This window comes from Ammospiza nelsoni, chromosome 25 (genome assembly GCF_027579445.1).
Source record: "Ammospiza nelsoni isolate bAmmNel1 chromosome 25, bAmmNel1.pri, whole genome shotgun sequence".
Lineage (NCBI taxonomy): Eukaryota > Metazoa > Chordata > Aves > Passeriformes > Passerellidae > Ammospiza > Ammospiza nelsoni.
The window spans coordinates 670001-691218 of NC_080657.1; the positions used below are offsets into that span (position 1 = coordinate 670001).

The following is a 21218-nucleotide window of genomic DNA, read 5'->3' on the forward strand; positions in this document are numbered from 1 at the left end:
TAATTTCCTAGATTTGGCTCACAGGGCAAAAGCACAAACTCAAATACGGGAATGCAAAAGCAAAATGAAGTAACACAAAAAGCACAGGACATTTTTCAATAACTAAATATTATATTACTTCTTTGAACATCACCACTTATTCTGTGATCTCAGGCTGAAGATTCAGCAAGTCTGATTTGAGCAGTTTGTGCCAACAAGCCTAAAAGAGAGCAGGCCTACAGGCTACCTATTTAAATCTGGGTTTAGGATATCCCTTCCCAAGCTGAGGACAGATGAGATGGAGAGTGGCAGCTCTAGTTTTAGGCTCAAACTTTCAGGACATGTGCCGCAGCAGCTGCAATAACGGCCTGAGGAGGAAAAGGAATGGTCCAGTGATTCTTAAAATAGATATGGGAAGCCTCAGTTCAAAGGCTTGATATAACACGGATAAATTCCTTTGCAATGTCAGCTATGCCTGCAAACCGATGAGGAATTGAGCACTCAGTGTGGATTTTGAATACAATCACACCAAAAGCTGGGAAGGAGGCTCAGAGAGGGCTCAGAGCGCTGGAACGAGCGGGTTTGCCCCGCTCCGATCTCCGAGGGTGGCAGAGGATGGGGCAGCGCTGGTTCCGTGTTCCGTGGGCGCAGGAACCCCCGCGGGACCGGGGCAGCGCTGCCGGGCGGGGCTGGGGCCGCGCTGCGCTCCCGGCGGCTCCGCTCGGGGTTTGCGGGTACCCCCGTGCGGCCGCGGCACGAACGCGCTGCTGCTGCTGCTGCTGCTGCTGATCGCCGAGCGCCAATGGGCCGGGCAGTGCCCCGGGCTGTGGCCGGAGCGCCGGGGGCTCCCAAAGCCGCCTTCCCCTCCAACGTGCCCACATCCCGCTCGCTCTGAAATCGTGGATGATTTTGCAAGAGAATTAATTCGGTATCGAGGGGATTTTTCTCAGTGGGGCTTGGCAGCACAGCGGTTATTGGATCACGGTACGGCAGGGAAACCTGGGCAGCTCCAGCCAGGCTGCGGGCACCAAAACCCATCCACAAACACCCCAGCACAGGAACAACCTCTGCTGGTATCTCCGATAATGAGAAAAGCCAATTTAATTGCCCAGGTTTGCAATCAGTCCTCGGGCTAAACTCAGAACCCCTAATACAGGAACACTCAGCTCTTGTGCTGAGGGGAGACTGAATTCCATCAGGAGGCACCAAGACACCACTTCAATGGAATAAAAACAAACAAAATCTGTCTGGGCATTGCCAAAATAGTAATCCAGATTAATTGTAATCTGATAGTAACTCCTCTCCAGGAGGAGACTGTCACATACACCTACCCCTGCACAAACCCGAGAGCAGGGGAGAGCTGCAGCCTGCAGGGAAATCTGTTCAAAATCCAAAAGTAACCTCAGTGGGGTAACTGAGTGAGGAAAAATTAAATCTACTATCAAATCTCTTTAAAGGGGAAAAGTAGAAATTTTGTTTGGGGTTTATGCATCCAGCAAAATGCAGAGAATTGTGGTACCTGCTCCACACCTGGGCGCTCCCACCTGGGACTGCTCCTTCTTGGTTCTCCAAGTCCTTTCTCCAGGCTGGTTTGCTGTACCCAAGGCAATGAAGTGTTTTTGTTTGGAGGCTTTAATGCATCTTAAAAAGTGTCAACTTTACGAAGTTCTCCCTGAAATTTTCTACTCCTGTTTCTTTTGCCACATCATAGATCTTCTGCCTCCCCTCATAAAGGGATGGTTAAAAAGCTAAAAAAGAAAAGAAAAAAACGACAAAACAGTTTTTAATAGTCTTTAAAAAGCCCAGTCTCTCACATCAGAAATCTTCTAAAGCCAACTTATTAAAGATCTTTATTAGCTTCAATCAACTTTACCACAGCTCCCCCTGTGCCAGCTCCTTCCCATCCCTTACAAATGATGGGCTCACTCTGTAAATTGTGAGTTTAACTCAAGCTCCATTTCATCTCCACCAACTGCAGGAGAAGGTGCCATTGCTCAGGAATTATAGTCAGCAATATTAGTCCCTGGGTATGGCATTACCATATCTGGGATGATTTAGGGACAATGAAATCCCTGTGCCATCAAGCTGCATGATTCCTCTGACAAAAACGATCCTGCAACTGAATATCGTCTGGATGCACTCGCTGAATTCAGTCCATTTGCCTTCCTTGTTCCCTTTCAGCCCACCCGTGGCAGGGCTGGAGGAAACTGTTGCTTCTTCCAAAGAGAATTGAAGGCAAAAGCAAAACTGCTGCAGGGGGAATGATTCTGAAACTCAAATGTTCATCCTAGGGCACTGCACTGGGAGGAGCAGGGACCTGGGGAGCCCTCCTGGCATGGTCCAGTTCACCTGTTCTCGTGGGTTTTAGCCCAATTCCCTTTCAGTTTAACTGAACCCATGGCTGGGGAAAAGGTGGCTCTGTAGGATATGGAGAAGTGGCCACTGGCTGGCAACTTACATTAACTTTGCTCACATTGCTCACAACAACTTCTGCTCAGTTTAATTGCTGCTGCTTTGGGGAGAGTCCAGAGACTTTGCTCTATAATTTATCAGTAATTTCACTGTTCTTAAAACCTCAGCAAAATCCTGAAGCATTGGGAAAACAAGGATCATCCCCAGTATCCACTTCCAGCATCCCAAAGGCTTCAGCCCTGAGCAGAACTTGGTCATTCTTTGCAACTTCACCTATTAAGAGGGTAATAAATGACAACAGCAGTTTGGCCCTATTTCCCAGGTGACTTGTGCTGGAATCAATAAATGCAGAAACAAATTAGTGGCAGAGCTCCAATATTGCATGGATTTAACCCATACTGTGCCCAGCTTCAAGGCCTGCTGTGGAGCACAGAACTCATTTGTTTTTCCGTTGCCAGTGGTGACTTTCTGGCCCCTGGATGTGTTTCCCAAAGCTCCAGCAGGACAAATCCCCGCTGCTGCAGAGCCCACCCAAGGGACCAGCCTGTTAACTGCACCTGGCAGCACCAGTCCCATTCCCAACAGATGCACAAGAGACAATTTTCCATGTAAAATGATTACAATTTAGCAGAAAAAATGTCTGTTCAGCTTCAGGCGCTCTGGCAGGCGGCGATGCAGATTTGTGGTGCCTCTAACCACGAAGCAGGCACGGGCTGCAGCTCCCCAGCTCTAATTTACACAGCTAATTAGTTGGATTTACTGGCTTCAGCATCCCTCAGTCTCTATTTGCTTAAGGAGAAATAGATGAGCCCTGCCTGTCGAGTCAAGCCCAACAGGCCAATAACTCCAGCAGTGCAGGGCACGGCCAGGGGGAAGCAGCTCAGCACCCAAAACATCCTTTGCTTTCTGAGGAATTTAGATGGCAGACACCGCTTAAAATCAGTTTTTGTGCTTGGCTGGGGAAAACATCCTGTGAGGATCCACACGGGCTGCTGGTGTGGGGAGAAGGAGAAGTTAAGGAGTAACTCCTCCAACAAAGAGCAGCCCTGGGTTCCCTTCATTAGCAGCACTTTGTTAATGATGGGGGTGAAGAGGTCACCCAGCCTGTGATGGACACAGGGAACTCCAGAACATTCCAGCTGGAAACTGGGCACAGGCAAACCCCCAGACCCAGCTCCTCTGGAAGTACTCGCTCATTTATAGATGCCCAGCAAGGTAAATCTCTACAAAAGCAGGATAGGCTGTTTCCAACTTTCTGATTTTAAGATTTAATTATTATTTTCCTTTCTGTAGCGACATCCCACTGCCCAGCCGCCCCAGCGACTGCTCGGGAGGTTTGGAGGCTGTTTCTGGGTGGGGTTTAATGAAGATTATTAAGGATTATTCACCATTATTTCTTTTCTGTTAGACAGAGCAGCTATGGAACCCGGGATGGAGCAGCTCCTGGGGGCACATCCCAATCTGCCTTTTGTGCCTCCAGCCGCTCCAGGACACTTCCAGCGCATTGGAAATTTCTGGATGTGAAACTCTGCCCTGCTCGTTTTCACTGGATTCCCTCTGAAATCAGCACAGGTTGAAACAGGTCACTGAACTTAATCACAAACAGACACTGAAATCCCAGGGAAAGCCAAGCAGAGATGGAAAAAATACTCATCTGACAGCCACTGAAGGAGACATTTACACAGGGGGGTTTGGGTTTGGCTCTGCTCTGGAGTCTAAGTAGCAATTATAAAAATGGAGCATTTTTACTCAAAAAATCTCATCTCCTGCTTAGTCACTACCCCAGCCAGGTCTGGATTTGATTAGCAGGAGCAACAATATTCAAGTTTAAGTGCAGAAATGTAACACATCATCAGTTTTATGGAGCCAGTTCTGGTTTCACTCCCAAGAAAAGCTGACCAGAATTTTACTTTCCTCTGCAGCAAGATCACTGTATTCCTCCCTGTTTCGTACAGTGCTACATTTTAGAAAATAAAGAAAAATTAACTCAGTAGATTTATTTACATGTTCCACTTTCAGCCTCCAAGTAAGCCAAGGCTCTAAGAAAACCCTGCAGTGATCTAGCTTTTAGGCAAGGAAACCTCACTTTCAGGTAAGGAAACCTTGCTTTTCAGGTGTGAATTACAACAATTATCTGAATGAAAGCACGAACACAGGCATGCAGAAAGCAAATGTTCTTAAACCACATGAAGTGAACTAAAGGCAGGAAAAATTAGAGAGTATTAAGAACAGTCCAAGCCAAACCGTATCCAGCTTTATTAAAAGTACTTTTCATGAACAATCATGGTAATTTAGACAGGACATGGGCTACAATCCGCAACACCTTACAACAACTGTCAAACTCCCCTCCCTTTGTGGACTACCGAAATGGAGAAGTTGCTAAAAACCGTCAGAATGCTCAGCTGGCACTGGGTGAGGTTTAGAGTGAGGGTGGGCGCGTTCCCAGGGCGCGCTGTCTGACAACGCTGCACAAACCCACCCTGACTTGGAGGGGAGCACAAACTCCAGGGGCAGAATTCTGCATCTGAGGGTCCACAGGGGGAGAGAGGAAGAGCAGCTCCTTTCTGAGGCAGAACAGCCAGACTGGCCACCAGCAATGCAGATCCTCTGCCAGGGAACGGCCCAGCTCTGTGGTTTGGAGTGATGGCTCTGGGTGAGCAGGGGACACCAGGGCAGAGCCGGTGGCACCGCGATGTGGAGCAGGCAACAGCATCGTGGGAGCTCTGAGGTTCACCTGGACACACTGACACGCAGCACGGGGGAACCCCCTCTTCCTCCCTGCAGGAAGGGCCCTTCTTCCAAAAACTGGGAGACTGGCAGAAGCTTTTCTTATTAAAATTTAGGTTTTGAGAAACAGACTAAATGACTTTTGTCCCCATTGCCCCCCACCCCCCCCAGAACACAACAATGAAGCGGGCTGTGTGCTAACAACATAGCTTAAAAAAAAGTAAACCAAAATTCTGCATTGTTATAAAACTTGATAAAAAATAGTATTTCAAACTGTACAGTCACCAGAAGTACACAGTTATCAAAAATTCACACGTTTTACTTGGCTTCACCAGCACCTTCGGCTTTCTGTGCCTGAAAGGAAAAGGGGAACAAGTCAGCACATTAAAAAATGGACGCTCATTTTTCTATACAGCAAAACCCTGAGCAGAACAAATCCTCTCTGGGCTGCACAGCCCTCATTTTTAATAAAATTAAATTGAACATCTGTTGGACCATAAAACACAACTTAGAAGTTGCTTTTTGAATTGACAGAAGAACAGTAACTTCCATGTGGCAACATCCCCTGGCAAACAGACAATTTAACTCTTTACCAACGCCCCCCGTGCCCAGTGTTGTAAGCAGCACCCACAAGCCAAGACCTGTCCCAGTCCGAGGGAAAGGAATCAATGCTGCTGCACACCAGCCTGCTGGGATACCTGGTCTGTTTTGGCATCTCCATTTTCTGCAGGGTTGTTTCCCTCCTTGCCAGCATCAGCTTTTCCTTTCTTCCCCTTGGGCACCTTCTCGTTCTTCTGTGAATGCAAGACAACATTTGCTGTCAGCTCCCAGAGCCAGGCAGAGCCACAGCCCCTTTGGGGTGCTGGCCCCAAAAGAACACAGACACCCAGGTTTGTTTGTGGAGGGAGTGACAACAAGTGGGAACTCCTCACTTGGGTATTTTTATGCAAATTCTGTGAAATCTGCAAGCTGTCAGTTCAGCTTTAGGATGCATCTCCATTTCCTCACTGCACAGCTGCTCATCAAAGGTTTGTCAGCTGTTACCATTGCCAGGCAATGCCAAACCTCATCACCATTTATTCACCTTTCCAAACAGCCCTGACCCAACCCAACTCACCTTTGGAGCTGCTTTTTTAGGTTTGGGCTCTGGCTTGGGAGGAGCAGGTTTCTGCAAGGGAGAGAAAACCTGGTTAGACACTGGTGGAATGGTCTGGCTTGGAAGGACCTTCCAGCCCACCCAGTGCCACCCTGCCATGGCAGGGACACCTCCCACTGTCCCAGGGGGCTCCAAGCCCTGTCCAGCCCGGCCTTGGGCACTGCCAGGGATCCAGGGGCCTCCCCACCCTCACAGCCAGTCTCTGGCAGTGGGAAGCCATTCCCCCTTTGTCCTGGCACTCCAGGCCCTTGTTTAAGTCCTGCTCCAGAGAAACAAACTACTTTCTTTTATTTTTTTTTTAACGTTCAGGCCAAATAGCTTCATTTTAGGAAAGCAAATAAAGCATTTGAAACTGCAGCAGCTGTTTGGTTTGTCCATTATTTTACCACTCCCACAGCAGCACACAACGGGGCAGGGCCTTAAGGGAGGAACTGAATTTTCACCTCCAGCGCTGACACACACTTGCACACCCAGAGGTCGTGTGTAAAACCACCGAGTGTGGTGACACCTCTGCCCAGCAAGAGGATACTCACAGCAGATAACCTCGCTGATCTCCGCTGGGGCTGTTGGAAAAGGAAAACAATTCTATTGAAATGACATGGGATATGAACTCTCAACATCTTACAAACTTGCTCTCTTCCCAAAGTAGTCTATCCCCAGAAATTATATCTATAGCTCTTCAGTTTTTAGAAATTAAGATGGTAGTTTCCCAGTTTCCCTTTTTCTGTGTTCTCAAGAAACATGAGGCTATTCTGTTGGAATTACTAATAGCTAATGGTAGTTGAGTAGATTTTTCGTGGTTAAAAGAAGATTTCTCGTGGTTAAAAAGCAGTCAAGACTTTGAAAAGTCAGAATCAATTGAGACAACCCTCCCCGCTACTCCCCAGTTATTCTGACGGCGTTAAACCTCATCTTCCAAGGGAAACACTTGATGATCCAACTTTCTCAAAGCACTGAACTTCTTACCTCATCCTTAACTTTGGCCTTATCGCCCTTGGTCTCTCCTTCAGCCTGGGGACAGGGACACAGGTTGTAGGGACCGGTGATGGGCAGGGCTCCCGTTCCCCGCCGTTTTACCCCAAATCCCGGGGGGCCCGTCCCCACGGCGGCCCGCGGGCGGGGCGGGGGATGCCGGGCACGGCCCCGCTAGGCGCGGCCCAGGCGGGCCCCGGGGCCGGTGCGGGGGCGCCGCTGCCGCTCGGGGCGGGCCCCGCTCCCATCCCATCCCCATCCCTCCCCTCCCGCCCCCGCCGTTTTGGCGGCAAAGCGCCGCCGCCGCTTCCCGCCCTTTCCCGCCCGCACCGGCGCTCCCCTCCCCCTCCCCTGGCCCCGACCTCCCGCCAAAACCAACCGGTTCGGACCGGCGGGCCCCTCCCGCCGCGCGCGGCCGCGCCGGTACCGGCCCCGCGCCGCCCCCACCCCGCGAGGCCCCGCGGCTCCGTTACCGCCCCGAACGCGCGGGGGGAGCGCTGGTCCCGCCCCCCCTCCCACAGGCGGCTCCGTGAGGGGGGAACGGGCACAACGGGCACCGTGAGGGGGGAGAGGGCGGCGGGGGCGGCACGTACCTTTCTCTTGGGCATGGCTGCGCGCGTGTGAGTGCGAGTGCGAGTGAACGCGCGGGTGTGTGGGAGCGTGTGCGGAGCGCGCCGGGCGCCGTGAGGGGGCGGAGGGAGCGGCGCGGGAGGCGGGGGTGCGGGAGCCGGGCGCGCTGGCGGCGCTGCGGAGCGGGGCGCGCGGCGCTGCGGGGCTGCACCCGGCGGGCTGCGCTGGTCCCGACCCCACTAATTGGAATCGGGTGTTTATAAAGTTTTATATAGAGCCGGACGCGGCCCAACCGGTTCCAGCCGGATCCCCGCCGCCCCGCGCGCCCATTGGCCCGCGCGGGTCACGTGGGCGGGGGCCAAGGCGGGGAGGGAAGGAGGGGATGGGGGGGGCGCGGAGGGGGCGGCGCGCGCGCCATTCACCCCCCCCCCCCCTCCGTGCGCGCGCACTGGAAACCCGCGGGGGGGGGAAAATTCGGGGGAAAAGGTGAAAATTCGGGATGCGAAAATTGGGGATGTGAAAAACGGCTCGGGGAAAAGGGGGACAGGAACACCCCGAACCCCGCCGCCAGCCCGCGCAGGTGAGCGGAGCTGTTCGTTCAGCACCTCCCGCCCCGCGGCCCCTCCCGGGGCCAGCGCCGGGGATGCGGGGACCCGGTCCGGAAAGGAGGCGGCAGCGCTGCAAGGACAGAGAGAAATGTTAGAAAGCAATAAAATGACGTTCAGTCAATTCACACAGGTGCCCGCTGCTGGTGCCAAGGGAAGTTGGGCTCCTTCCAAGAGGGGACATGGCTCACACCTGGCACAGCCACGGCCCTGGGCTGTAAATCCAGCGGAACATCTTCATCGCTGCTTCCCTGAACCTTTCACTTTCTAGTTCAGCCTCATTCAGAAAAACACCCCAAGGAGCAGCCTGTCCCCCTTCCCTGCCCAGGTAAATCCAGGCTGTTTCACACTTCAGCTGCACATTTTTCCAGCCATGCTGATTTTCCCCATCTCCAGCCCATATAAATTAATGATGGAGGTGCTGTTCTCACTGAGAGAAGCCTGTGGCTCTGTTCCCACAGATTCACTGGAAAGATGCACTCCTGAAACCCTGGGGTCTGCCCGGTAACTCATCTCCACCCTCTAACAAAGAGAGGCTCACAGGGGAAATAACTGCAACTGCATTTACAGGAATAATGTAAATTCACCTGCATTTCACTGATGCAGGTGAAATGCACAAATTCAGGTAACAGGAACCTTTTGCCACTGCTTGAAGGGCTCTTCCTCCTCCCCTACTCCAGTGATGCCTTTTATAAAATGGATTAAAACTTCCCCAACAAGTATTTTATAAACCAGACCCTTCACTTACCTGCCCTGCATCAGGACCAGTACTTTGTGGAAAGCCACCTCTGTGGCTTTTGTCACCTGTAGAGTCAGAACACAATAAAAACTTTTTTTTTCTTAAGGTAAAAATGCATTTTTTGAGTAGAAGTCTCCCCACCAGCCTGGCAAAGCAGACTGGAGAGTTTCCATCTCATGGAGAGTACACTGCTTCCAGTTTCCTGAAACATGGAGAAAATAAAATAGAGCAAAAGAAGTTTAAAATCGACAGCTCTCATCATCTCAGCACATTTTCAGCCAAATTCTCTTTGCTACTTACACAAGAGGTGGAACCTGCACAGCTTCACTCTTTGGGGCATCAGCAAACTGCTCACACTGCACTGTAAAAATAACCTTCAAATCATTCCCAGGCCAATAGGAATCACATGAGGAGTCTGTCACAGATTAAATATTACTATATTAAACCTCGATTCCAGCTTCATCACACCTTAAAATAAGCAGCTCCACATACTTTTAAACATTCAGGTTATTTTTTAAATAACTTTGGTATGAATATACTTTATTCCCAGTTAGACTACACAGTTCTTCACAATCACAGGCCAAGTGCTCAGTGTGCAGCACTTACAAGGCTGTTAAATCTGCATTTTGTGGTTTTCACCTGGAGGTAAGAAGAAACACTTCAAAACCCAGCAACAGCTGGTACTGCCACACGTGTGTGTGCAGCAGGAGCAAAAATCAAGACATTTTCAGTTACTTTGATCGTGGGGACGGAAACCAGGAGGAATGAGAGGTGGAAACAACCCTGGAAATCAGCTTGTCCATCTCCCTGCCAATGGAAAACTGAGAACAAGCAATGCTCCACAGCTGCTCTGGCCACTCCCTTTAGGATCAGCCAAACTGCCCCTCTGAACCATCTGGGCTGGGGTGAGAGGTTGGTTTTGGCTACTGTATTCCTGAATTAGGCCCTCCCTCGTTCCCTGGAAGCTCCCTCAGAGGGTCTGGCATGGGGTAGCCATCACCTGTTTTGCCAATTCCCTTCCTGAGAAGGTTCATTCCCAGCCAATCCTTTTTTCCTGCCTGCTCAGAGCCTTTGCCAAGGTCAGTGTGGTCCAGCACCTTCTGCACCTGGCTTTTCCCCAACACACTGCTCAGGAGAGATCTCAGAACCTGCTGAAGCTTTGGGGCAGCTTTTATTCCTTAGAGCAAGGCTGGAACCCTTCCTTTATCTCTCAGAACCTGCTGAAGCTTTGGGGCAGCTTTTTCTCCTTACAGCAAGGCTGGAACCCTTCCTTTAGCTCTCTGGAGACCAGGAATGGACACATCCTACCCAGCAGTCAGGGGGAAAAGACAAGATGCTCTCAGGGAGCAGGCAGTGGGGAATGCCCCTGACACCAGAACAATCCTCTCCCTTGATGGGACAGCAGAGCACATCTCAACAGGAGATTCCCTACTGCAGAGCCAGGGAAAGAACCCGAGCCCAGACTGATTTAACAGCACTGAACTGGTCTGGCTGGGCCAGCTCAGGAGCAATCAGAGAGCTGGGGCAGGCTCATTGCAGTTAACTTCTTGTCACCGGAGCACCTGGGCTGCCAAGGGCCCGGCAGCAGAGACCCAGCAGGGTGCAGGGGTCTGTCACCAGGGCAGGGAGGCGACACAGGACGGCAGCACCTTCCTCAGCAGCATGACAGGCCAGGAGAGTTCACAGCAGCCCTCCCTGCCCGGGCAGGGCCAGCGGGACGGGAGCTCCTGGCGCAGCCCACGGCTCGCCCTGCAGGCTGTGCTCCCCAGGGCCAGCACCTGTGTCACGCAGACACCGGACACAGTCTCTCCAAGAAGTCAGCTCTCTTGTGCTCCAGGGCCTGCAGGAAGCCCTGGATCCTCTCCTCCCTCAGGGCTGTGCACTTCTGCAGCAGCGAGCGCCGGCGCCGCGAGTCTCCGTGGGACAGGCAGCCCTCCTGCTGCAGCTTCCTGCTCACGTACGCCTGGTCCCTCTCCAGCTGCTGCCGCCTCCTCTCCTCCAGGTAGGAGTCTCTGGCCTTCTGGAGGGAAAAGCAGGAGTGTCACCACCTTAGCTCACCTGTGGGACAGGGCACAAACAGCCTCTGCCCGGCCGTGGGGCTGCAGCTTCACTCTGGGTCTGCCTCTTCCACCTTGAGGCAGCCTGCTCAAAACCACAGGGATGTCCCCCTGAACCTTGCCTCCAAGACACAGCTCTGCTCAGAGCATGAACTCCTAGTTAGAACAGATAAAAGTCAGGACAGATTGTGGGAAAACCCTCAGATACTGGAATCAGAGAGGAACAGCTACAGGAGAGCTCCTGAACCCCAACATGCACACTCTTACCCTCACCACTCTTATCACAGAGTTTTTGATCCTATTCTCCTGGCTGCTGAAAGGTTTTAGGGGATTCCAAACCATGACTTGCAGGGCAGTTCTTTGAGATGATCCAGTATTGAGCTTATCAGCTTTAAAACAAAAGCAGGAATAAGCTCAGCATTCCCAAATTTCTGTGATCTAAGGATGTACTGACTTGAGACACAGCAGGAGAGAGGCAAAGGCAGGAGCCATCCTTGTCTACCCAAGTATTTGAAATGTTTTCTTGTAGAACATCACTTTTAGATTTCTCCTTATTGCACACATCCTGGCCTGCAGCTTCCAGCAGCAAAAACACATCAGCAGGCAGGAATATTGAGGTTCTATTTTTAAAAACTGTAAAACTGGTCACTGTGACATAAACTGACACACACTCTTGGGAAGTGCTGGTCTTTCAAGCAAGCAAGAAGAATAATTACTGTAATGAGAGCCTGACTCACTCATCCCCACACTTTTCCTGAGCCTAAGGCAGCTATAGCTCTGGAAATTAGCTCTTGTTGTGCTGGCAGTGTGAGCAGAAATATCCCCAGCAAAGCCACTGAATGGATGCACTCAGGCTGACTGCAAGGATCATCACCAGCCTGCTGAGCAGGAGACTTCAATCCCTCAAAGCTCAATTCTGTTTATGGCCCAGGAAAGACTCAGCTCACCCCTGCAGGGGCAGGCTGGCCAGCCAAGCCCTGCATTCCTTCCCAGATCTACCAGGTACCAAAAGCAGGCTCCAGCTGATGCTGGGACTCCATGGAGAGCAAGAATCAGCTGGGAAATAAAATGGCAGCCACTGAAAGTGATGCTGGTTGAGCTGATGGAAGGAGGAATTCTTTTGTCCACTACCTGACAATCAAGGGGGATTTCTGTACCTTGTCACCCCTTCCATCCTGCTGCCCATCCACACCCCAAAAGCAGCAGCCCATTCCCAAAGCAAACACAGCTGCTGTAAAACATCCTGGATTCTCAGCAAGTCCCCCCCCAGTCTCCCCATCCTCACTGACAGCAACCCTCCCACCAAGAGAATTTACTTTGTGACCTCTTTTGGATTTCAAGATCACCTATTTTAAATTCTAAAAGACCCAGCTCCTAAATCTCAGTTTCTCTGAGGGAGAAGTCCTCCCTTTGCACAATTGTGAGGGTTCCCTGGAAAAAGGGCAGCCTCAGACACTGCAAAGTGGCTCTTACAGGGAGAAAACTTAGACGACAAATGTGGACAATGAGAAACCTTGATAATAGCATGGCATGAACACATCCAGCCACCAACCAGAACTAAGAAAAGCTGAGAATAGCTGGGAACAGAAGCTGCATTTGTTGCCTGTCAGAAACCAGCACCAGGAGCAAAGTCAGAACAGTGACCTTACTGTTCCAGACAGAGGCCAAGCTCATGGCAATGACAAACACTACTGCCTTTTCTGCTTCCCTCTTCGTGCAGAAGGTGAACTGCCATTAGCTGTACTAATACAATGAATTGCTGGTAGGAAAAGGGCAGACTTGGGCCAGAAATAGGAACAAAAGAGGTTAAGGACATGAAGAGTTTGGATGCTGCCAGACTGACTGCACTTGATTAAATTCAGCCATAGCCACAACTGGCTACAATCTCTTTGACAACTCTCAGGGGTGAGCAAGGTCCCTGAAGGTAGAAAAGGGGCAGTGGAATGCCTGCTTTTAAAAAGAGGACCCAAATAATTAAGGAACAGACACATTGAGCAGCGATATGTGGTGGGGATGAAGAGCTGCCACCCTGAGGTCCTTCTGCCAGTCACTGCTGCTGCCCCCCACATTTCTCCATCAGGAGTTCCAGCTCCCACACTGGTTTTGCTTAAAAATAGCCAAACTCCTATCTCACTACTGAACTGGCCGGCTGTAGCAGAACCAGGTCAGGGAGAGCTCACAGCAACAGAGCTAAAAGGAGAGGAACGACGTCAGTGAGCAGTAGGAACAATCCCTTCAGCAGGTACATCTGGACCCACCAGAAAGGGGACACTTGTCCACAGACTCACAGCTCAGGCTGCCTCATTCCAGCTCCCAGAAAGGAAACTCTACACCCCCTTGTTACAGCCCTAAAAACAACAGCGGAGTTGGAGGAAGAGCATGTGAGTACTCCCTGCTTGGTGCAGTGTGAGTGCAGGTCTCACCCAGTGGCACACCAGCAGTGCTCACTGGGTGTGTGAGCCCTGGCACAGATGCTCCAGCTGCTGCAACGAGCAATGAGTGGCAGAGACAGGGCTGACTTTGGAGATTCTGGGTCTTGCTGAAAGTAGAGGAGCCTGGCCACATACCAAGACCTTGTAACAAACCTCAGGGGTACAGCAGGAGCAACACGTGAGCTGCTACTGAAACAAGATGGTAGCTAACAACCACTGCTCCCCCTCTGCAGCCTCCCACCTGAGCTCAGCTGCTGTGCAGGTAACACATGGGGCTGGGCTTCCCACTTCCCCAAGGCTCCTTACCTGTAAAGCACTGTAGTTCATCTGGAACTGAAGGATAGCTTCACACAAGTTCCAAAAGGAATATTCTGGCCACAAGACTGATTGAAACACCAGGCATGAATGGGATGTCTGCAGAAGGCAAGATCACCAACAATTTAATCACTGAGCAAGAGAAAAAGTCATTAAGATGCAACTCTGTTGGGCAAACTGTGCCACTTTCCCCACAAAGGTTTCACCTAGCCTGTTATCAGATTCTACTTAAAGTGAGGTAAAAAGCAGCTAGGAGAGTCTGAAATTGCACAGTGTAGAGTCCTTCTAATTCGTTTTCAATGCTGGGACACCAGTCATCCACTCCTGCAAAGGCATCAGCAGAATTCTTTCTAATGCTGTGTTGCTCTTCAGAGAGGTATTTTTAATAGCTTAAGCATCACAGACTTATAAAAAAACTAAAATAGCAACACTGGAGTACCAAAGGCTGAGGGAATAACAGTTGAACTGAGGATCAGGACATGACATTTAAGCCATTCTTCAAATGACATCTCATGATATTCCTTACTGCCCACTCATGGCATTTAAAGTGCTTCATGGAGCCAAGAGTTGTGGGGCACTGAAGATATCCTTGAGCTGGAAGATGAAAGATTTCAAGTCAAAACCTATTTTTGCCACCAAGTTCCTCACAGTCTGGGATAAACGTGTTCCTATGATGACTGCTAAAACAATCCAACACTTAACAGGACTCCTGTACCACCAAGAGGAGCAAGCCAAGTGTTATTTCATAGCATCAACACCACCCAGGGTATGGGTGTGCTCAAAAGCAGGGGGAGGAGAGGGGATGCCTTGGTAGGTAAGCACAGCTCAGGCCAGACAACTTCTGAGAACTTGCCAATTAAATAATTTGGAATGGGAATAATTTGATGTGGTTGCCTAAAGGCAATTTGGTTTTGGCTCCAAACTGTACATGTACAATAACATGTGAGCTTCAGCCGAAGCAACTCCACTCAAATGTTCTCTACAAATAAGAAATTATCTAAAGGTAAGGAGAGGAGCCAAGGGATGAGAATTCATGATTTTAGGCAAACACAGATCTGCCAGACACAGATTGCTCAGAGATGCCCCAGCACTCAGCCCATCCTGGAAGCTACCTGACCCCAGCAGAAGGAGATGCAGAGCCCTCACATCTGCTTGCACCTGGAGTTAGTGGAACAGCAGCACCCTCTGAGGCAAAGGTGGAATATCCCAAGGAGAGAACAGAGACTTTACCTGCCAAAGCAAGAAGTCACTGAGGCGAACCTCCCCAGAGGTCCTGATCAGCAGGTCAGGGTCGGGGGAGTTGCTGGTGTACAGACATTTATCCAGCAGCGACTCAGACACGTCACTGAAAGAGACACAGCCTGTCACACACCCTCCTGGCCTGATGGATGTGCCACAAACCAGAACTAAGGGGTTTTCTGTAAACTCAGGGCTGCAAATTAAAACTGGGTGGGAGAGCTAAACCACAGTCAGCCATCCACTTGCTTCTTTTAGACACTGCTGTCTGCTCCACAGGCTATTCCAAATGCTGCTTCAGCCCCCAGAGCATCCCACTCCATGCTCTTTGAAACATAACACAGTGGTGGAAGCAGACTGTGAGGGCTTCCATCTGCAGCAGGGAGCAGAGAGTAACTATTCCTTCTCCTTCAGGGTGGAGGAACAGTGCAGCATTCATGATTCATCTGTTGTTTGACCTCATAGCTAAGACTGTCAGCCAAGCAGCCAATTGTTGTGGCATAAAATCTGCCTTCACATTTAAACTAACTTAAGACACAGACCTAATTTCTCTTCTGCCTTGGTTGTGTATCTATCACCATGGTAACTGAAATAATAAAAGCCAAACACTGCATAGTAACTTTAAGTCATTTGTTCCAGTCCCGCTGGTTTAATGAGATCTATTTAAAAGCCACTTGGCCTCTGAGAGGTTTCTCCTGCAGTGTGAGTGGTGAGGCAGGCAGGATTCACCCAAAGCCTCACACAGAAAGCCAAGAGTTACCTGGGCTCCAGCAGGCCTTGCTCCACACCCCAGGCCATCTCCCTGACAGCATTGCTGATCTCATGTCTCGATGTGTAAGCAAAGCAGACGTTCAGAAAGCACCTGCACAAGGAAAAGCTGTGAGAGGCCCATCCTGGGAATGCCCAGTACAAGACAGTGATGTGTGCTTGTAGAACCAAGAATAAAAGAGGTGCAGCATGTCTGACAAGTCCCAGCCCTCAGGAAGAAGAGGAACACGTGAGCTGTCAGCTCTTTGAACTGGGTGTCATGTCACTCACTTGTTGTAGTTCCTGGTTGCCAGCACAGCCTGGGCAATCAGCTCCTGGATATCCACGGGCAGGAGGGGCAGGTCCCCCAGGACACGGATGCACACCCCGTGCTTCTTCAGGTTCTCCCTGCACCCAACCAGTGGGGACCACAGAAAACACATCAGTCCCTGTTGCACAGTGCCAACACCCACCCACAGCCTCAGCAAAGCTGGGAACTGGAGAGAGGCAAAACCACCACAGGCTTTTCAGGTGTGCCAAGCTGGCTGAGATTTGATCATCCCAAAGCATTCCATAAAGGCACAGTGACCATTCCCCACACCTCCTCCTGAGGTACAGACATAACCAAAGGACTGGATATGACCACAGACCAGGCATCCCTACCTGTGGAGGCTTAAAATACAACCACAGGCTCTGGGCACCTCTAACTAACCAGAAATTAAGACAGAGCTTTGACATTTCATGAAAACAACATCTGTCACTCTGTGTTTCTGATTGTGCTGTTTATCTGAAAGCTGTCCTTGTCCCCATGGTTTGGGTGGCACAGTTGTCCCAAATGTGATGTGCAGGGGCAGCGTGCATGCACAGAGCTGTACACCCCACCCAGGCAGGCAGAGCCCCTCCAGTCCCTGACTGCGGGTGGGGAAGGCTCTCCTCATTAATGGATTCTCACAAAATGGAACATCCCTGCCACTCATGGTGTCCTGCCCCAGTTCCACTCTTACTGCTCCTCCAGGAGGCGGCTGAACTTCTGTCTGGCCAGGTCCATGAGCCCATCCACCTCCTCCTTGGAGCGTTTGAAGTTCTCAATGCTGAAGGCATAAACTGTCACCTCCCGGATGCCCAGGTTCAGGCACCACCTCAGTGTCTGCAAGGAGACAAAATGTAACCATCAGGCCAGCAGGACACAACTGCTCCATGTGAAACCCTCCTGTGGTCTCCCACCAGGCCAGGGCTGGATCAAAATAAACAACTATCAAAAATACGGAACCCCTAGATGTGAATTTCAGATTCATATCAAAGAACAGGAGGAAAATATCACTACCTGAGGATGAGAATCCACCACAGGGGACTCATCCAGCCAGGAAAAGCACCATAAATTATATAACAGTGCACTTTTCAAAATGGTTTCAGAGAAAGTCAACCTGTTTCACAGAAATAAAAGCCTTGGGATCTGTAAGGTAGATGTTTTAATTGAGGGCAAAACAGAAGGAAAAGCAGCTGAATAGAATGACTCTGCAGGATACCACAGAGAGGGAGGAGCTGAAGCTGTGAATCCTGATGACGAACAGCAGCTCCAAGCATGGGAAGAATGGAGAGAAGGAACACAGGACACCAGTCCAGCAGCAAACCCAGCTCCAACTCCCACCACACAAATACAGAAAACATCCTCCCCACCTGTGCCAGCTTGTCAAAGCCTTGGGAGTGTCCCTGCTGCCTCTCCACGTGGCACTTCTGGGCGTAGCGGCGATTGCCGTCCATGATGAAGGCGACGTGCTTGGGCATCGGGCCTGCCTGCAGACAGGAGAGGCACAGCAGGGCAGCAGGTGAGCAGGGCTGTCCCGCTGAGAGCCCAGCCTGTCCCCTGCAGCTGGAAGGAGCAGGGTGCTGGTGTCCTCCCTGCCAAGCCCACTCTGGGGTCTCTCCAAAGGAACAGCTCAGTGCTGACAAGGGCCCGAGCTGGAGGGCAGCTCTGCCCTCCCCACTCCTCAGGACAGAGCTGCAGTGCTCAGGAGCTGCCACAGCTGCGGCCAGGGAGGGGCACACAGGGGTTTATGCTGCAATTCTTATTTCAGAACTCAAGAGCCTTTTTAGACACAGTTACCTTCAGAGAACACAAGGAAAGGCCATAAGACTTCCCCACACAAAGAGCAGTGTTCCTTCCCACTGACCTCACTGGGGCAGCACCACCAGTCTCAAGCCTGAGCAAGGAGATAATTTTCCTGGAACTGGTGAGTTTTTGTTCCAATACTCAGTTTCCTTCCTTAAACTCCCTGAGAGCATGAGGATCTCTCCTCTCTCCCTCCTTCCCATGCCCTGCCTTCCTCAGCAAGGGCACAGATCCTTATTGGCAAGCACTGCCTGCAGTCCTGCTCATTTGCAAGGCTAAGCCCAAGCAATCTCCCAGCCTGGGATGGAGTTTAGGGATGCACATCCAGTGCCAGCACTAAACGTAGCCTTGCCAACAACTCTCCATTTCCAGAGCTCTGCAGCCACAGAATCATTTCCACCCTGAAGAACCTGCCAGCTCCTCACCACAAAATCCACCCAAATCCATCCCTTACCTTGATGATGTTGGCACAGAACCTCTCTATGATGGTCAGCTCGCCCTCTCTGATCCACGACATTTTTTAATTGAGAGCTCCTTTATCAAAGGGAAGATGAAAATAAAGGGGTTAAAGGCGATTGTTTGAGCCCAAAGCAAATAAACCAACTGGGAAAAATCAGCTCTGACTGCTGCTCTGGAGCCCTTTACATTGTCTGTGCGAGTCCTTGGATAAGCAGGCAGTGGGGAAGCTCAGAAACAGGCTCTGGAATTTTCCAGCTGTGTTATCTGAGTGGGTTCTGCACCAGCTGGTGCAAGGAGAACCATCCCTGAGTGCTGCAGTCTGCAGGACTGGTCCGTACAGACCCAGACCAGCCCCAACGGCCCAGACCCAACGGCCTGGACTTCATCCCACCGTGCAGGGGCAGCAGCAGATCGAGTTACTCGTGAGTTTATTCTCCGTGTGGGCTTTCTCGGCCTGCTCCCTCAGGAGGGGACCCCTGCCCACAGCCACAAACATCAGGGCAGGGAACCGCTGAATTCGGGCTGCTCCTACAGCTCCTGACGCAGGGCTCGGGCAGAGCTCTCCCAGCACCACCGCTGGCTGCTGACGGGCACCTAACGGCGGCCGGTGCGACCCAGGGCTCCCGCACACCGCCCTTCAGAGAGGCCGTGCCCGCTCCCCGGGAGCCCCCGGGAGCCCGTCCCGCCGCCAGCAGCGAGCGGAACCGGCCGAGAGCGGGGAGCACAGCCAGACCCGGCGGGTGCCTCCACTCCCGGGATCCTCCCGGGCCCTCCCGGGCGGGAAGCGCACGGTGAGGAGGGGGCGTCCCTCAGGCCTCGGCCGACTCCGTGAGGGGAGGGACACGGCCGCCGGCGGGAGAGGCACGGCGGAAGGAGACGCAGCCCGCCCGCCACGCTCCCGCTGTGCCCGGTAATCCCCGGTAAGCCCCGTTATGCCCCGGGTCAGTCCCGGCTCTCCCCGGTCGGTCCCGGTCCCGGTCCCGGTACCTGCCCTGGCGGCGCCGCCTCAGCCTCCGCCTCCGCCGGACGGTGACGTGCCCTTCCGCTTACGTCACACGGCGGCGCGCGCCGGACGGGGCGTGGCGGGGGCGGGGCCGCGCGTGCGCAGGGGCGGGGGGGAAAGCCGTGAGGGGAGGGGAAGATGGCGGTGGGGGAGCTGTGAGGGGAGGGGGAGATGGTCAGGGACAGGACGCGGGAACGGCTACAGAGGGACAGAGAGCGGCGTGGATGGGCAGGAAATTGTCCCTTTGTGAGCGTGGGGGTTTTCAAAGCAGCTGTGACTGCCCCTGGATCCCTGGAAATGTCCCAGGCCAGGCTGGACATGGAGGCTTGGAGCAGCTTGGGATGGGGAAGATGTCTCTGCCATATCAGGGGTGGGGTTATTGGGTGGGCTTTAATGTCCCTTCCACCCAAACCGCTCTGCGTTTCCGTGGCAGGGCTGGGGCACTTTTGGGGGGTGGCATCTGGTTCCCTGAGCTCCTCAACCCACGCAAAGAACCACAAGTGACCACACACAGAACATCACCAGCAGCCATTGTCAATGGTCTTTATTATTTTTTTTTTTTCCAGAAAAGAAAAAAACCCCACATTTTACATAGTTGGTACAAAAACAAAAATAAAACGAGCAGAAGGGGGGGAAACCTGCAGCAGCAGGCGCTGAGGATGTCGCTGCAGGGACCACGGCAGGAAATGTCTTTGGGAAGTGTGAGTAACTGCACAGGGTCACCCTGAGCCCCACACACACACACAGACCCCACATCCCCTCCCTCCCACCCTGTAAAACTTCACGGGTTTGACACGAACGCTTTGGTTGCTAGCAGTAAACAACATGGATTACATTCTTCCGTCTCCTCTGGACATTTCTGGGACTCAAGGCTTTCGTCCCAGGGCAGACACCCCCTCGTGAGGGACGTCTTTGTTTTATTTCTCACATTCTCTACATTTATTTCTCACATTTTCTACATTCAAACACCCCCGTGTCACGGCAGGACCCTGAGCGTGCCCCATGCTCCGCTGTCCCCTCATGCATAGTGCCCGTGGGCAGGGTGGGCCATGATGCAGCAATCGAGTTAATTATTGTCAGCAGAAGGGAAGAGCCACAATGGCCAACACGAGGAGATGCGAATCAATCCCATCTCCTCCAGCGTGGCTTCCCAGCACAGATAAAAATCCCTGTTAAAAATCCCTGTTTTCTCAGATCCCAGTGCCCCGGGGGAAAGCTGAGTGATTCCCTGTTTGCTTTGCCCAGGGCAGGGATGGTTACAGAGCTCCCACCTGGCAGCTCTGGGTGGGAGAGCACATCCATCTCCCTGCTCCGTAACCTGGTACATGCTTTGGATATTTTCTATTTTTTTTTTCCTTTTTTTCTCTTTTTTTTTTTTCCTCTTATTTTTTGTAAACAATAACCAAGGAGAATACTGAGAGAAAGTAGAAAGGTTTACAGAGGCATTTACACACACAAGACATCTGACAGGGAAATCACCAAACCATTAATGTGGGAGCAGGCGGGGAAGGTCCTACAGGATCCTTGAGGGTAGAGGGGGATGAGGGGGCAGATACAGGGACGAGGGGGGCAGATACAGGGATTGAGGGGGCAGATACAGGGATTGGGGGCAGATACAGGGATTGAGGGGCCAGATATAGGGATTGAGGGAGCATATACAGGAACTGGGGGCAGATACAGGATTTGAGGGCAGATACAG

The 21218-nt window shown here is 51.8% G+C and overlaps 2 protein-coding genes across 2 annotated transcripts; both read right to left on the reverse strand.

Moving 5' to 3' along the window:
- Positions 1-4623: 4623 nt before the first annotated feature.
- On the reverse strand, positions 4624-8107 carry HMGN2 (high mobility group nucleosomal binding domain 2). Its single transcript, XM_059488585.1, has 6 exons — positions 7840-8107; positions 7241-7285; positions 6808-6837; positions 6236-6286; positions 5817-5912; positions 4624-5472 (listed from the first exon to the last, which is right to left on the reverse strand). The coding sequence occupies exons 1-6, from the start codon at positions 7852-7854 to the stop codon at positions 5437-5439; spliced, it is 273 nt and encodes a 90-aa protein (XP_059344568.1). The 5' UTR covers positions 7855-8107; the 3' UTR covers positions 4624-5436.
- A 1474-nt stretch (positions 8108-9581) lies between these two features.
- Positions 9582-19549, reverse strand: DHDDS (dehydrodolichyl diphosphate synthase subunit). Its single transcript, XM_059488572.1, has 9 exons — positions 19504-19549; positions 18512-18591; positions 17625-17741; positions 16952-17094; positions 16239-16355; positions 15961-16062; positions 15195-15309; positions 13956-14063; positions 9582-11180 (listed from the first exon to the last, which is right to left on the reverse strand). Exons 2-9 carry the CDS (start codon positions 18572-18574, stop codon positions 10944-10946), a joined length of 1002 nt encoding a protein of 333 aa, XP_059344555.1. The 5' UTR covers positions 18575-18591; positions 19504-19549; the 3' UTR covers positions 9582-10943.
- Positions 19550-21218: the final 1669 nt, after the last annotated feature.